Raw genomic sequence first — 17,848 nt, forward strand, 5'->3', positions numbered from 1 at the left:
TCTAACCCATACTACAGATCCAACCCCCAAGATTGTCCCTTGTGGTTAATTTGCCCGCTTTTGATTGAGAAGTCCGACCAAGCCTCTATGTTCGCTACCCAGCTTGAGAGCGAATCGTTGCTCATTCAATTGAAGGTGTGGTGAAATCAAGTGGTATAGCCTATAAAAATGCAAGTATTTTCCTTAATTATATATAATAAAAAATGTATAGAAAATAAGGCAATTAGTTGGAATAGACATTTTTTTTGCACAAATGACCAGTTTTTAGTAACAACGACGTACTGATCATATGTCGACGACCCAACAATGACACAACGATGATATGGCAATAGCATATAAATATTGATCCTTTTCTGCAACAAAATGTCAAAATATATTTATTGTTATTAATTGCCTTGGAAATTATTAAAAGATGATTGTCACTTGTCTATCAAACTGTTCCGTCTTTCAACCACACCCACACAGTTTTGTCCACTGGATTTTAGGAAAATGACTCTTGATGTGCTGCTCTGCTTCTCTTCCACCATTCATCCACGTTCCATTAAAACCCAGACAACAAGGGCAAAGCAAACAAACATGGCGAAACAGCTCCCCGGCCCAAACGAACTCCGGCAACAAGAGAATAAACAAAACAAACATAACACCAAGACACCCACCTCCTGATCGTCAACATTCACCACCTGAAGATTGCCGGTCGAATTTGCATGCATACCATACCTTGATTTTTCAAACAACGAACCCTCAATACATTAAAAGCCAACCACACTGATCACATCCACACACACACACACACATATGTATATTCAACGTCTGCATCCATATTCAACATTCATCACCTAAAGATTAAAACGTTACTTCAATAAATTTAAGCAAGAACTATATGATCACACGAAGATATATCCGAATTTGTTGTCAAAATCAAATATATTTCAAAAGTTGAATATACGGTATGAGAGGTCTCTAAATATATACTAGTAGGAATTATTAGGCTAATATGTTATTGAAATCAAACATACGAATGTCATACGACTGCATTTCGAATACATAAAAACATTGCCCTACAAAAAGAGGAGCCATGGGACACAAACAAGAAGTCATTTGCTTCCTCCAGGTCATACTGTTGTGGGCCCGCTTAGAAAATTTTTGGGCTTAGTCTCCCAACAAGACGTTTGTGGGCCAAAAGAAAAGGAACACTCATCGGCACTGGCAGTCCACTTGTTATTATTATTGCCATCCAATGATCCAACAAAAGAAAAGTGTCTTCTTATTCCAAATTAATACGCTCCATTTGATCTCTACAATCTTTATGATGATAAATTATTGCATGCGACAATAATATCACGTGATATATCAACGTTGTGTTACAAGTCATGCTGGTAATGGGTTGCGCTCGGGTTTACAATTTTCATCCATATCGTGTTTTTGCATTCATCATGTAAAGATTCTAAAGAAGATATTGTACACATTCATAATTGTTTTCAAGTTAGTCGCACATTTGCAAGTGGGCCACTCCTGACAGTTTATGTATTAGTGTGAGAATGCGAAGGACAAAGTTCCTATATCGGTGATGAACCAAACTTTGCAAATCCTGATAAGGAGTTAAACAAAATTTTAAATTGTCAATTAATTCTATGATTCAAGTTCGACAACAAAAAAGCATTATGATTCGACCATTTCTGGAATTATGTTCTTTGTTTTTCATTTTCTTGGTACAAAATGATTCTTTTTTTCTCTTTCTAGTCAAACACTCAATAAAACCCAAGGAAAGCAAACAAACAGTGCTCACAAATGATTACTCCTCTGACTCACTTTCTCCGTTTCTCACTCCCTTTGACCCTCTCTCTCTCTCTAGACTCCAGGTGCTGTTCTTAATCCCCTGTGCAGACAAACTCCCCCTCTATAAATACAGAGTTACCCAATATTACCACACCAAGAATTCACCTCAGTTAAAAAAGCAAAGCTGCAATACAAATTTAAGGAAATGACACTTCTTCCATTTACCTGAGGAAGTGACACACTTAGGCCCTTGCAGGCAAATGGCTCAGCAAATACAGCAGGTACTCCTTTGTCTCCTCTCTCTTCCTCCTTGGATTTTCCCCTCTGGGCTCATAACTCACCTCCCATTTCTTTCTGTTTCTAGATTTCTATGGTGGGTCTGATTTATTTTTCTTTCTTTCCCATAATTTATCTGGTTTTGTCGGTCACTGGGTCTACTTTTTTCTTACCACATTGTTCATTCATGTTTAATTTTTTGTCATTACTTGTTGGAGGCTTATGAATAATTGATAAGATGATATGATTGTTGGGTAGGAGGAAGGATGGCCTCTGGGATTGCAGCCAATGCATGTGAGAGTTGGGCTGACTGCTTCAAACCATGAATTTTCTGGGTCAGTTTCTTTCAACACTTTACTCACTGGTTCTCCAACTTCCTCCACTGATTCCTCATCAGATCTGGACACAGAGGTCAGTGTAATTACTGACACTTAAGGTTTAAATTTCTCTCAGACTAGTCTTGTCTTTGATGGGTTTTGTTGGAATTTTGTAGCCATACATATGACATGTGTATATCTATATATATAATGTATATTATTTGGTTTGGACATGATTGGTATGTACTGTTTAGTATGTGGTTAGTACATTCTCTTCTGTTTTTGTTTTTTTCAGGTTGTTTTGTTTATACACAAATATGCTTGAATGAAGGTTGTTTTTACTTTCCTTCATGTTTTATGTAAATCTTCATATGATTTAATAATTAGGTATAACGGAAATGCGTTAGGATTAGGCGAGGTCAGGGATTCGATACCCTCTATTGTAACCGAGAAATAAAAAGGATTATTAAGCTAAAAATGAATCTTCATATGTTGAGATGGAAGTATATTTATACAGTAAGCTGGACAAGACAGCACTACTGTTGTTGTGTGCTAGGTAACTATAGTGTCACAAGTCGGAGAAAATCTGTTTTTGTCACCAGGAATATGTTCCTTCATGTCTTCATGTCTGCAACACTCATCGTATTTGGGTTGTGATAGATTTTGGACTTAAAATTTAGAGGTTCCTACACTTTTATTCTAGTATCGATTAACATCGGTTTGAACAGACTTTGAAGGAATGGTAGTGTAGATGATACTGACACTGTGGACCTAAACAATGTCCTCAAATGGTCTGCAAACTTAGCATCCTTGAGCATCAATTCACAATTCTAAATTTATGAAGCCATTTTAATCTTGACAAATTAATCTATGTTAGTACTATGTGGTATGCATCCTTCGAGTTGAAGTAGATGAACCACATCTATATTGAGCAGGTATTGCCCCCCACCGTCGAGGATACATAGGCCATGTTACCGTTCTTAACAAAATTAATGATAATCTGACGGTGAGGGGCAATGTAGGATGCAAAACATCAGTTGGGGGGCAAGGTCGGTCACTTTAACTTCGAAGGACATTGTGAGATTTCACCATAATTTTAGGGGGCACTAGAACAATTAAGCCTAATTTTATAACATAATCACATTTACCGTATTATATAGAGGAAAAATATTTACAGAAAACATATGTTACTGTTTCTAATTAACGTTATGTGTTGTTAACTTGCTGTTGCCTGATCTTGAAATGATATATGAAAAAATAGTTGAAGGAAGTCGCCGATCTGTTTGCCTGTTAACTTCCGTAATCTTTGACAGTGTTTAAGTTGTGTACATGTTCTATGATTGTTAGCTCAATATGTGCTTGGTTGGTTGCAGTCCACAGGGTCCTTTTTCCATGATAGAAGCATCACACTTGGGAGCCTTATAGGAATCAACAGCATTCTGGAGCTCTCAAGAAGATCACTGAGAGGAAGAAAACCCGATCATCAGGCCGGTAAGGACAGGAAGACGAACAACAACAATAACAACAATAACAATAACAACAATAATACCAAGTTCAGAATGTGTTTTTTCTCTTTATGCTCTAAAGACAGTACAGACGGTGAGAATGTGTGCCATCATCAGCCATCTCTCGGCCACTTTCTTGCGGCAGAGAGACAAGCGGCCAATGAAAGTTACAGAACAAACCCTCCAATTTACGGACCAGATGACGAGCTTGCCCTAGCCGAGCATCATCAGCCTGCTAGAGAATCAAGTAACTCACTCTTTGTTGATGGTCAAGTTGCTCCTCCTCAATCTAGTCCATGGTTTGGTTCAGATCATGTTGACCAAAGAAAATCAATGCTCTTTTCATGCATGTGTTGACAACTCTCTCTTTTGGCCTAGCATTAGGTGAATGTCTCAGTCTGTCATTGGAAGAAATAAAGAGGTCAGTTGACAATTCCATTGCGTCCGAGCTCGATTTATTGAAGAAAGGAGAAGAAGTAACCGAGAAGAAAGTATCAGCAACAACCGGTTTTTATTTTTCGGCGTCCATATCGATCTATTATGTGCCAATGCTTTGAGCATTGGGTATATAGCTGTCCTAGATCTACCGTATCTTTTACTTCGTTTCTTCGGAAGCAATCACAAACATTTTTTTAGTATGGAGAAGAAAATGCATGAAATATGTACCTGTCTCACCTTTATGGAGCGAATTAGCTAGTAATTTGGATTGATTAATCTCATTTGATGATAAGTATGTTACAAAAGCAAATGTTCGTCATTTCAAATTTTCTACAAAAACTTGCTCAGCTGGGGCCAAACTGTGATGGCATCCTAGGTACTATGTCCTACCAATTGACTAAAATGGCTAGGAAATATCTAAGTGGAACAAGACAACTTGTGCATACTACTATTCAACCTTTCCTAAATTTACAACCAAATAGGATTTGTCCTAGAACACATGCAGAGAGCATCTTCAGTAGTTTTAATGTCTTTAATATTTAACGGGAGTTGTTAGTAGTTCTTTAAAAATTTTATCATGCACTCCGTTTTTATAAAAACGTACAGTTGCACCTTATGATCTTTCCTAGTTCAATCACACAACTCAATCGATCTAATATATAACTAAATTTGTGGCAACGCAATGACAAGCATACATGAAGAGTCCAAAAAGACAAGAAATTTTGAGCCTACCACGTTTACACACATTAAAGTCTAAATATAAGCAAGTGATCTTTTACTATAGTGATGAAAAGATGTTATGTTATTGCATAACGATGTGGATTCGAATCCTGTTGGTACTTAACCTAACATCTAACTTATCAACACTATCGCTCAACTCAAAAAAATAATGTAAATATAAAAATTCAACACGGTTTACACATGATAACGTAATGGCACATATACACAAAATGTTGTAATATATAACAAAATAATTAATACGTTATGAACTTAAAATATAATATTAATAAATAAATTCACATGTTATAACAAAAATGAATTTCGTCGCACTTACAAACTTCTTTGCAAGGAAGAAGTGGAAGGATGCAGATTGTCTGCCCTCCTGTTTGGGTGCCCTTCTCATTCCTTCCTATTTTATGTGGTTACGGTTAAGTCACGTTAACATTTTATATTGATTTTTTTTTATAGAGATAATAAGACAAAAAACAATAGAAATATAAAATGTTAACGTGGTTTAACCGTGACCGCACAAATAAGAAGAGATGAAAAAAGCATCCAAACAGGAGAACAGACAATCTACCTCCGAAGTGAAACCCAAGGAGCAGCAAGCAAGTCAATCAATGTCTCCATCAGATGAGACTTTTACACCGTCCATGCATGCATTATCATAGTGACCATCATTTACTGACAAAAAATGGATAAAAAAAACAGCCAAACGGGCCATAGCCATCAGATATTTGGTACAAGTCCAGATTAATCATATCAAGCAAAAGGCTGGGCCAACTGAAATCCAGGGCCCACATAGTTTAAGTGGGCCTGCTTATTTCTTGGCTTTTTACACACGTAGAAGCCGAGCTGCTGTTCTTTGAGTCAACATCTTGTCAGGTACTGTTTCACTGTTGACCCACCCAAATTGTAAACTGTCCTTGTTCCGGATGTAGCTGACTTTTCCAATTTCCATTACATTTTGGAGTCATATGAGCAATAAAGGCACAAATCACATGAAATCCAATCTCCCAATCGCTTTTTATTTACTAGCAGACGCACGCGAATTAGGTCAGTTGGTTAACCGATGGCTTGTTATATTTATTCAAGTTTGTTCCTTCTTTACATCACTTGATCCAGATGCATGCAAACTTAGTTAAACGACGTCTTGTTATATTTATTCAAGTTTGTTCCTTCTTCACCAAATAATGCGTCCGCTCTTTTATACTTGAGGTTAAATCTCGGTAAATTAAAGTAATTGACAATATGATCTTGTAAAAATAGAAATAACTCTTATTTATTTGTATTTTGTCACTACAAACCCGTTTCTCCAAGAGATTTTTTAATGTGCTGAAAACATGATCCGATACACCAAGTGTAATAATTCAATTAATTGAAAATTTGATAAAAACAATTCCAACTAACTGTATTATAACACTTATTGTACTGAGTCGCGTTCCTGCTACACAAAAAAATTTCTCCATTTCTACACACAAACTACATATAAATAATTCAATCTTGCCACAAGAAAAATCAAAATAAAATAATATTACATTTCTCACTAGGAAAGAGGAGAGCTTGGTAGGGGTCAAAAGCACACAACGTATCCTTCACTCTTTCCAATGGTTATTTTTTGTGTCCCTGTCCAGGTAGAGCAGCAGCCATTCAAGAATTTTGAATTTTCAACTTAGAAAAATAATTTCTTCCTTTTTTTTCCCCTTTTTTTTTTTTTTTTTTTTTCTTCCCAGTTCAGATACCTAACAGACTCTCAAATCACCAACTAATAAGTTCCTTGAACCTCAAGTAAACAAATTTAACTTGACCAACAACACATGTAACCCTAACCCAATTGCCTGCAACTCACTTTGCTTATTTTCCAAAACTACACAACACATGGGACTTTTTATCTGTACACAGCAGCTCCTTGGATTCTTCTCGCTTTCACTTACATGAAAGCGACGAATCCTCGAATGACAATACGGAATCTTTTCGATTGCCAAATGCCGAAACACGTCAAGGTTTGTCAACCCATTCATTTTCAGCAATAATGCCTGAGCCACGGCCGCCCATCTTCCCAAAAGAACCGAGTGCCGATAAGCCCTTGAAGCTGCTGCTGCCCTCACTAAAGTTTCGGGACCTCCTTGCCTTTCTTAGCTTGGAGGAATTGTTATCTGCGGTGTCATGATCACCATCATCGCAACTTTTGATCTTTGCAACTAGCAGATGGGCAATGGGGCTTCGGCAGAATGGGCAAACTGGTGGCGTTAAGCATAATGTAGTTGGGTTAGGTTTGTTGTGGCAGCAGAGGGCTAGAGTGCATTGTGCACACATTTGATGACCGCAGTTCTGGACTTCAATTGTACACACCTGCTCAAAGCATATGCAGCATAGATCTAAATCGCTTTCCTGCAATAAAACATTCAAATGAATACTTTGGTTCCCATGCATTAATCAATATGGTAGATGTCTCTACAGTTCACATGACTGCTGAATATATGTCTCCTTCTGACCTACTAAGTCCGAAAACTAGTAAAGATGCAAGTAAGCCGCATGATCAAATGGGGGACCGGAGCCAAGGAAAACACATGAAGCAAAGACAAAACAGTAGAGTTTCTAATGTTAGGATTCAGAAAACTATCATGAGACTCATGGTCCAGCTCACTGGTATGGAAAACAAAGTTCATGACATCTGATTTTTATCAGAAACACAGCTTCCGATTTTAAAGAACAGGATAATTCTTCTGACCGAAAAAGAAAAGAGGAAGTGAATTCAAAAACATTTCGAAACTCTGTCGTAACAACCAAGTTCATTGACTCCCTCTTTCAGAAACAATAAAAATAAAAATAAAATAAAATAAAAAAGGGGGAAATTTGGCATTGTGCCAATAACGATTAGAAAATATCCCTCACTCATGTATGACTCTGTGAGAGGGACCCCATATTATGATTAATAACAAATAGATGATGATTTTGTAATGTCTTAGACTATTAAGAAGATTTCGTTGGGCGGTTAGATTTCAATCAAACTCTTTTTGGTTATTGAGTGGTACTGAGAAAGTGGGTGAAACCCATCATAAGCTCCTACTTTTTATAATAACATAGACATATACTTGAATATGAAGAAAGAGAGGAGGGTGGGAAATTACCACAGATATATTGTCATCCATGCCTGTATCAGAATGTGACGGAGATGGAAGTGAGTAAACGGTTCCTTTCAAGATGTTCTTCTCCCTCTCCCTGTTTGCCTCCATTAAGGCCTGTTCTAGCAGAGCTTTTGTTTCATGATTAAGCTCACTAATAAACTTTAAAGGTGCTGGCCACACAAGAGGCTCAGCTGATGAAGGATTTAGCATGGCTGCACAAGCTCCGTGTTTGTGTTTCAAAGCAACTATGTATGGTATTCTCCTGCATATACAAAAGCACATAACATGTAAGCTCAAATGGAATTTTTTAAAATAGCATTAAGGGATATGAGCATCAGTTCAGGTGTTCCAATCATGAAAAGAGATTATACCCGGATGAATCTCTTTGAACACGATCTGCACCCCATGCCAACAATCCGCGTATGCAATCCAGAGATCCCCCTCTAGCCGCCAAATGAAGTGGAGTGCTCCCAGGACAGCTGTAAACAGAAACTCATCAATCTACGCAACAAAACTAACACCATAGATTAAAAAGGATTAAGAACTTCAGCGCAATTCTTACCCATAACCACCCGTTGAAGCAGAAACAAGAGCCCCGTTGTCTAACAGAATACGTACACATTCAGGCCTACTTCGACGTGCCGCCAAATGCAACGGTGTTGCTCCTCTACCATCCCTAATATTTATAAATCGTGCAAATCCCCTGATATCCAATCCAACAAATTTCGATAAGTAAAGCCAGATTAATCACAGAGGGGATCAAAACACTATGGACTAAAAGGAAACCAACCAGGAAACAGAAACAGGACTCGAATGAGCAGCAGAAACAATAGCTTGAAGGCAATCGGAATGGCCATAGTAAGCGGTGTAATGCAAACAGGTTCTTCCATTAAGGGAATCAAACATCAATACCTGATAAATATCCCACATCAAATTGATAGTTAATATTTGGAAGTAAAAACCAAATTTCCAAATCTAAAGAAAAAAAAGGTTTGGATTTTCACATACGTTTGCTCCTGCGTCAAGAAGCTTTTGCACGCAGGAGATCTTGCCATGCATTGCAGCCAACATCAATGGAGTCTGAACAATTTCAAACTAGATAATTAGAACAAGCAAGAAACAGAACATAAAAGAATCAAAACTTTTACATTCGGAGCCAAAAGTAATAAAAATTTACCTGCTTGTGACGATTTAACGCATCTGGATTCACGGATCGTTCTAAAAGCATAGAAAGAATCTGCCAATCAAAGCGAAAAACGAGAAACAAAATCATTAATAAAAAATTCAAACCGCGTAATGATTTCCAAAAAAAAAAAGTTATTTCCCACCAAGAATCAAAAACCCAGAAAAACCCATTTGCCCAAAATCCAGAAAAACTCGGAACAATCACTGATTTGATGAAATCCCAATGAAGCAAACGAAGAATCCACCTCGATCTGGCCGTTCGCGGCGGCGATATGAAGAGCAGAGTGGCGGTCGTAGACGGTGGAGTGGCGGAGGAGAGTTGGGTCTCTCTCTAACACGGATTCCACGGTGTCCAGCTCCCCAAACTGTACGGCTCGGAACAGCCCATGTTCGTCACTCTCTCTGCAACTCAACCCTTGACCCATCTCTCTCTCTCTCTCTCCCCCCTATCTGTTTCTCTCTTATCAATGGAGTCAATGGGAGCACTTCATTCAGCAATATCTTTGAGCCACCTTCACCTGAAGGCAGAAGGTGGTGGCCTCCATCGCTCTCCGAATGAAAGGTTTCACATTTATGTATTTCCAAGTGTAGAGAGAGAAATAGAAGAGGGAGGAGAGAGAGAGAGCTTTGGAGTTTGGAGCTGCCCGGAGCGAGACTGGGTGCTGACGAGTCGGTGTTCGGGCAGTCATTAGGACTGACTACGGGCAGCAGTCAGATATTGCTGGGGAAGTTGGATTAGATTCCGAAACAGTACGATGGGCCAACCAGCCACACCCCAGTTGACTAAATCAATCCCAGCCGTTGGGATTTTGACTCGATTCTTTTAGTCGTTGGATTGGAAATAATTAGGCTGCTAATGTTTAAATTAGGGATGTTAATTTGATATTAATTGTGTTTTACTAGGACAATGGTTTACCGCTGTATTTATTTTTGGGTAAAGTCATTTTTCTTTTTTTGATAAAAAGGGAACCGTCATTTTTCATTTTCGCGTAAAGGAAGGGATACCAGATTTTTAAAATTAATTTATAAATTAAATAATGTATTTGTAGATTATTAGATTATTAGTTAAGTATCAATTAACGTGTTTATTTCTTATTGATGACATATCATTTGTTTGTAAATTTGATTTAAAAATTTATTCTTCGTAGCATTATCATAAGAATATTGACAAAATGGAGTAATGATTTTTCGTATCTCTTTGAATTGGATTAGACTATGCCTAGATTGTATGTCAATTAATGTTCTTGGTACAATAATTTACAATATTTAACACCAAAATTAACCTTAAATTGTAAAACAGCAAAAAATTCACGAAAAAACTCACTTTAAGAAAATATTCTTAACATTTTTTTCTTCTTATTAAAGTCAAATTAAATATGGAGTTCTGCCCAAAGAATAATTTAAATATGGAGCAATGTTGCATGAAAAAAAAAAAAAAAAAACAGAGAAAAGTTCATGCGTCATCCTATATAAAATATAATATTGTTGCACGGATCTTACTTGCATTACATTCATGCCATATGTTTGTTCGGCAAATATATTTTGACAATATTGGAACTCATCTGTGCAACCTTTGAACAATCTATATTACCCATCTCTCTCATGTATTTTAATTATTTTTTAAAACACTAATTAAAAATTAAAAACTTAAAATAAAATGGTTAACAAATATGTCCTAAATTTATAAAAAAATATAAACTCATCATGTTTATAAGAACTTGGGCGCTTAGTAAGGCTTTGTAGTTTGGTATATACAACGACATTTTACATTATGAGATTTGCAATCTAGGCTCCACCACATAATGGGGGGCCACTATAATATTGTAGAACTCACATTTCGTGGAAATGAAACATAATATCATTCAGTTACAAGTTAAGAGATATATCATTAAATCGCAATAACAGCCGCTTAATACATATAGTTTTAAAATTTAGCTTGTCACTCACAAAGTTGATTTTCCCCACCATATTTAAGATGCTTTTATTTCACTCTATAGAAAATTACCAAGCAGGAAACTGTTTTATCATTATACACATAAAAGCACATAAAAGAGAAATTTGAAGCAAGGGTTGGGTTATGATGGTTGTCACGGGAAGGTTGGTGTAGGATGAGACGCATATATATGCATGTGGTAGGTTTTTACTTTCCTTGTTAGTAGGTTGACGGTTGAGTAATATTAGAAAAGGAGAAGAGGATGCGTGTGGTTAGTTTGAGGCCAATATAAATACATTGATAGGTGGAGCAACAATGTCTTATGGGACAAAAATTTCACTTTGCCGGGAATACAGCTCGGTATACTAAGTGTCATAATATAAGTATTTAAAAAAAAATTTAAATGTTCAACTACTTATATTATAACACTTCATGTACCTGACTGTATTTTTATGATCTTACAAATGTGACAATAACACACCTTTAATTTTTTCGATGAAAATATTTCATCCTTTACTCTTTTTTGGTGAAATATCGCCATCTAATCTTTTATACAATCATCACAATATGACAAGAGGGTCCGTTAGATTAATTTGTGAAGAAAAGTATAGAATCAAGTCTTGGGATCAAGTCCTTTTTTTTTTTTTTTTTTTTTTTTTTTCTTTTTTATCTTTTTGTGGGCAAATTTACAATATGAGAAATGTTAAGAAAATTTAAAAGTGAAACTCTTTATAGACTCTCTATCATCTTATTTTAAAATATTATGCAAAAAATATGAGATAACGGAAAGTGCATGAAAAGTTTCACTTTGAGAGAGAGTCTCCTTAGCATTTTTATTACTTGTTAAGAAATACTAAGGAGACTCTTTCAAAGTGGGACTCTCCATGGATTCTCTATGAATTCTCTTTCATCTCATATTTTTAATACAAGGTTTTATAATGTTGGCACAGGAATAGTGTCAAAAACATGAAGTGGCGGAAAGTCTACAAAGAGTGGGAAAGAGCCTCCTTAGCATTTCCCTTACTTGTATTCATTCATATTTCTTGATTCTGCTAGATTCGTAAAGAATCTCGATTCCATCCCATGAGATGAACACAAGTATTTTCTATATTTATTTGGTTTATTCTAAACAAGGACAAAAGGGGGTATTGGGGATCAGCCTTTTGTTATAAGATGTATAAAAGAGGTTCTTTTTCCATTTTGTTAAAATGTAAAGGAAGTTTATGCAATGCCAAGCATACTTGTTCGGTCGTTCCTTCAAAATTCTCGGCATTCAAATCTTGATGGGCTGCAAATCGTTAATCGGATCTGGAAAAAGTAATCTCCTCCCTTAACAAGCATTTGGTACCTGCTTTTGTCGAAGAATCACATGATTTATGATTTCCAAGCCAAAGCAAAGAATTAGGCTCAACCAATCTTTATTATAATGGGGTTCTTCTCCTTCTTTTCACCACTTCTCTTTTAACTCTTAATGTATTTGTATATGGCCAAAAGAACTTTAGTACGAACCTAGCAACATGATTTTGTAACTAAACAAAATATTAAAGTGATCGATTGTATAAAGAGATTGAGTTTGGCCTTATTAGAATAACAAGAAAAACCCTACTAGTATATGTAATTAACAAATAAAACGAAGCTAACTCTCCAAGTTCTAATACTATTCAGAACCACTCGGTGCTAACTAGACCTGGTAAACATGTTGTATTTGTCGTATTCGTGTCATACCTGTTATCTTTATAGATCGTTATGTCAAATTTGTTATTTTAACGGATTCTTAATAAGTAACCTGATAACGACCTTACTCATTAACAAGTTGACTTAGAAACTATTGTTTTTGTGTCATTTCTTATCGAGTAAGCGAGTCAACAAAAAATTGTCATGCCTAATGTCTAGACCTAAAATACCCAATCGTTTTTGTGTCATATCTATGGGTTCTTAACAAGTGATTCTATACTGACCTGACTCGTTAACAGATTGATCCGAAACCTGTTATTTTTGTATCATACCAAATTACCGGATTATCAAGTCTAATACTAACCACAATCTGAGCGACAAAATGTGGATTAACAATCAGTAAACATTTTGTTTAACAAAAAAAGTAATTTAAAGTAATGAGGTCTTCTCTCTTTCAAGTAGGAACCAGATTAATTCTTGAACTTATTTTTTCAATTTTCTCCAAAATAACTTGTTTTTTCAAATACTTTGAGTTCGCATGTATACTTCCTCCTTTCACATTCGCCATCATGCAAAAGACAGACTGGTTGGTTTTTTTAATTTTTATATATACTGGGGATCCATACTTTACTTTTGTTTTACTTTACTAAGTTCTTGTCGGTGCCGGTATATTTTAAGGTTTTACTTTCCCAAGTTCTTGTCGGTGCCTATATTTTGAACTAAGATTATATCTCCTCTTTTTTTTCTTCACTTTCTTCCTCTCTTATTTGAATTGTTATTATAGTTACGTCAATATTTTATAGAGAGAAAGACAAAGTGGAGAGTGAGAGAAGGAAAGGGGAGGGAAGGAAAAGGAATGAAAATATGAAGGAGAGAATCTTAACCTGTATATTTTATGGACTATGCTATTCACTCACCTTTCGTTAATTTCTGTCATTTAATCTTCTTCAAATCATTTGACACGACGGTCAAAGAAGAATGTCTGTTAAAGAGTCGAAAAGAGTGTTTAAAAATTATTCCCTCACGTTCAATGAAAATTATTCCCTCACGTTAATTCCCCATTTCTTTTACTCTTTCGGATATTTTGAAACTTGTATGCTTATTTGCAATGAAGCAAGGGATAGTTGTCAAATTAAAGCCACTTAATTATGTAATCAATAATTGGTCCAAATCGTAGTGAATAAGTTATTGGGTTTTTCACTTATATGTTCCGAATTTGAAACTCTGATTTCCCTAAATAATTCTAATAGTTCAAAACTCTCCTATTCCCTTAAATAATAATAAATTTAAAAAAAATATTGGTTTTTTTTTTCTTTTTCTATTGTTCTTTCATTTTGTTTGGCTTTTTAGCTAAAATGGTATATGAGATTATCATAACTCCTCATTTTGGTCCCTAAGATTTTAACTTAATAGAAGTGGTCCCTGAAATTGTCCACATTCAATCATTTTGGTTATTCTGTGAAAAATTTCTGTTAAATTGAAAAAACAATCAGTTCAATGGGGTTGATTTGACAAAATATTCTTAATTTAGTGGAGATTTCTCACAGAAGAACCAAAATGATTGATTGTGGACATTTTAGGGACCACATGTACTGATTTTAAACCTTAGGTGTGGATGCAAATTTCTGCCTTATTCTCTTTTGAAGAAAATGCACCTGCAAAACAATAACACTTAAGATCAAGGCCAAGAACCTCACGCGCCCAAGATGAATGAGGGGCTTTGGCCGAAGAATCTCTTATGCCAAAGTTAGAATTTGAGAGAGAAAATGTTTAGAGAATTTTAGGGAGAGAATGAACTTAGGTTTTTGGGGAAATGTAGGGCTATAGATAGGGGGTGGCTGGCCCTATTTGGAGAAATAGGAACTGGCCACTTATGATGGAATTCTAGCTCTAATTGGAAGATATTATGTCAAATAATATTTTGCAATTAATTTGGTAATTAATCCCAATTTGAAAAGAATAATTGAGAGTTACCTTGTGGGTGAGGATTTGATGAGGAGTGATGAAAGAGTTTTGAATAAATACCATTTTGATCACCTTTGACCTCGATTGAGCCACTATTGTCTGTTGCATGCGTGTGGGAATCCCAGTGTGCCTCAAGGGTAATTTTGTCTTTTTATTCAAAAGTCCACGTGTCGCCCTTATAATTTTCTTGATTATTTTTTTTGCTCCACATTAGGGACCAAACTAAGGAGTTATGTTGATCTCAGAGACCATTTTGTATTAAAAAAATAAATTAAAATAAAAATAAAAATAACCTTTTCATTTTTAAGTTGATGCCATTTTACTGGATCAGAATCTTAGGTTAAGATGGACTGTACAAGTTTAGTCTTGCTTGCAGGTGGCAAGATGCTGGTACTTCTATTTTTTTTAAGCTTATAAATTAGATTGTAGTTGATGTCTTCTAGAAGGTTGGGGCATCCTTCTGTTAAGAAAATTCAAAACAAGAAGAAGACGACGACGACGATGGGGTCTCAATGTGCAGTGGAATCATAAGAGCACTGTTAACCAACAATGCCACATGGTTAGAGGGAGGTTTCGTTCAGTAATGTTCTTTTTTAGCGGGACAAACTCATTGTATATGACAATAAATTTTTGACGTAGTATTAGTAATTCACGTGTTATCATATACATAGATGAATGAATACAAAAATTCATATCACGTAGTGATGTTAGAGTCGAACCAAAACCTTTCGTAACTGAAAAAAGTTGATCGATTAATGTTAAAAAGATCACACATATTTATATCATATTATTGTACCAGATGTGACAAATAATGTATACAGTCAACAACTAATGAGATAAACTCGTTAATTAAGAATCACGCATGAACTTATTCTACTTTTTGCATTGTCCATTGCTTCAAAATGGATGCGGCCTTATCTTTGCTACCTTTGAGATTGCTTATTCTCTCCAATAATTACTAATATAATAATGCATAACCAAAGTAAATTCCCCAATAAACCAATTGATGAACGCAATTCCCTCTTGTGGGCCTCTTCCCGTTTTAGTATGCTAAGTGCTTTAACACATTCCTCCATAAAAAGTCTAAGGATCGAATCATGCCCTAGTCAAGGCTCTCGCGCTCTCGATCTATATTATTGGATAGAGGCATTTGTCGATTCTCTCAATTCCTACCCCCGCCGCCCCCTGGGGCGCCTACCTAGCACGCACGAATTTGTAAAGAGCAATCGATCTTAACTCAAGTAACAAATGTATAAATGTATATTATACATGTAAGCGAGATATGAAACCTAATTAAAAGGTAGGAAAAAAACATAACATACCTATAAGCAAGACACATTAATATGTGACACGTTGATTATAAAAAAGAATATATCATATAGATACATAAAAATAACTAACCTATGATATAAGTTGATTATAAAAATTAAAATAAAATCTATAAACGAGGTTTAAACCAGGAGGAAGAACAAGAAATAACAAAAAATAAAAATAAAAAGAAATAATCGAAGAGATAATTAGGAAGAAATTTGATTTTTATAATAAATATTATCATTGAATAGAGAATTATTGATAAGAAAATAATTAAATTTAAGGAATTAGACTTATTTTAATAAATTGGACTATTCCTACTATTGGCTAAAAAAATTGGACTTATATCAAGTTTTTCCTAATTTTTTAATCAATTACCTCTCTAAATTTTATAATTGACCAATTCTTCCTAAACTTTAATTATAACTGATTACTTACGAACTTTTACAATTAGCCAATTTTTTCCATGAATTTTAATTTTATAATTGCACAAAGGTACTTTTATCCCTAATGTGAGCAACATATTGTCTTTTCTCATTCTTCTTTTTCGCTCATTCACTTAGTACACTTTATAGTGTTTAGGAGGGAAATTAGACTTCAAGGCAGAAATTAGCTAATCATAAAAGTTCAGAAGAAATAATCGGTTAAAATTAAAGTTCAGAAGGAAAATTGTCAGAAAACAATTATGCTTTTGTCCACCATGCAATTCACTCATGTAAACATCATAACTACTAAAGGACAATACTTGCATCATATGACGACGCACATATTTCATGTGTCTTGCGAATAGTGTATATTAATTGTATAAAATTTAAATAGACATCGTTTAATTTTTTTTATTAACATTTGAACCATTTCTAAAAAAAAATCATTCGAATCAAATCGATAGTGAACAATTTTTATACAATGTCCTCACGGACCCCACCTACATTTGGCAACAGAATGATCAAAAATTGAAAAAAAATGAAGATCCACCATCTATCCCATTATCGGTGATCACAAAGATGGGTCCCTTATTTTCATAGGGACTTGCATAGAGGATTAGAAGGTTACATATAATTGCCATATACGCAATGGTACGTGTACCTAGTTGTTATTTGGTAGCCAACTTGTAGTAGTACAATGTATTTAGCTGCAAATCACAATTTTAATTAATTAACAACTAAAGAATAAAGGATTTTTTTAGTAATGTTAGACATGTCATTTTTTTCATACCATATTTCTAATAAAAGTAGTACTTATCAACACATGAGTCCCATTTTTATTAGATGCAGGTAGAAATTTAGCAATGTTCTTTGCATGGCCAACCTAATATAGCGAGATGGTGTCCCTCAATATCATAACGTTTTTTGGTTTTTGCTTCTTGGATTTATTAGTGTTAAATTGTTAATTTAGAGCACAAACGTGTTGATGACTAACTAATTAATCATTTATTAATGTAAGTCTTACAATGGATTCTTCTTGAATTATCAACTAGGAACCGTTCTTGTGCGTGTGAATGACTAACTAACATAAAGATCTTCGCAACATTAACGTTGTAATTAAAAAATTAAATATCTAAGTGAACATGTTTGTAAATAATAACTAAGGACTCGTTTGGATGTGCTTTTAAAATGAATA

The 17,848-nt window shown here is 35.1% G+C and overlaps 2 protein-coding genes across 3 annotated transcripts; one reads left to right on the forward strand and one right to left on the reverse strand.

The window, feature by feature from the left end:
- The first annotated feature begins 1,828 nt into the window (after positions 1-1,828).
- Positions 1,829-4,434, forward strand: LOC137714170 (uncharacterized protein At3g17950-like). Of its 2 annotated transcripts, none has more exons than XM_068453447.1 (3): positions 1,829-2,057; positions 2,311-2,463; positions 3,743-4,434. In XM_068453447.1, exons 1-3 carry the CDS (start codon positions 2,037-2,039, stop codon positions 4,229-4,231), a joined length of 663 nt encoding a protein of 220 aa, XP_068309548.1. In that variant the 5' UTR covers positions 1,829-2,036; the 3' UTR covers positions 4,232-4,434. The 2 variants fall into 2 exon arrangements, with proteins under 2 accessions (XP_068309548.1, XP_068309549.1); XM_068453448.1 differs by lacking the exon at positions 1,829-2,057 and adding an exon at positions 2,072-2,149.
- Positions 4,435-6,480: 2,046 nt separating this feature from the next.
- LOC137715687 (putative E3 ubiquitin-protein ligase XBAT31) lies at positions 6,481-9,994 on the reverse strand. Its single transcript, XM_068455020.1, has 8 exons — positions 9,591-9,994; positions 9,338-9,397; positions 9,169-9,240; positions 8,951-9,072; positions 8,723-8,863; positions 8,532-8,639; positions 8,164-8,422; positions 6,481-7,423 (listed from the first exon to the last, which is right to left on the reverse strand). Exons 1-8 carry the CDS (start codon positions 9,768-9,770, stop codon positions 7,031-7,033), a joined length of 1,335 nt encoding a protein of 444 aa, XP_068311121.1. The 5' UTR covers positions 9,771-9,994; the 3' UTR covers positions 6,481-7,030.
- Between the last annotated feature and the right edge of the window lie 7,854 nt (positions 9,995-17,848).

This window comes from Pyrus communis, chromosome 14, assembly GCF_963583255.1.
Source record: "Pyrus communis chromosome 14, drPyrComm1.1, whole genome shotgun sequence".
In the NCBI taxonomy this organism is placed as follows: Eukaryota; Viridiplantae; Streptophyta; class Magnoliopsida; order Rosales; family Rosaceae; genus Pyrus; species Pyrus communis.

Coding starts and splice junctions, on each gene's coding strand:
- LOC137714170 (XM_068453447.1), top strand. CDS start 2,037: ATGGCTCAGCAAATACAGCAG. Junction 2,058..2,310: donor TGGCTCAGCAAATACAGCAG/GTACTCCTTTGT, acceptor ATTGTTGGGTAG/GAGGAAGGATGGCCTCTGGG. Junction 2,464..3,742: donor CATCAGATCTGGACACAGAG/GTCAGTGTAATT, acceptor GGTTGGTTGCAG/TCCACAGGGTCCTTTTTCCA.
- LOC137715687 (XM_068455020.1), bottom strand. CDS start 9,770: ATGGGTCAAGGGTTGAGTTGCAGAGAGAGTGACGAACATGGGCTGTTC. Junction 9,398..9,590: donor CCGCGAACGGCCAGATCGAG/GTGGATTCTTCG, acceptor TTTGATTGGCAG/ATTCTTTCTATGCTTTTAGA. Junction 8,423..8,531: donor GTTCAAAGAGATTCATCCGG/GTATAATCTCTT, acceptor TTGTATATGCAG/GAGAATACCATACATAGTTG.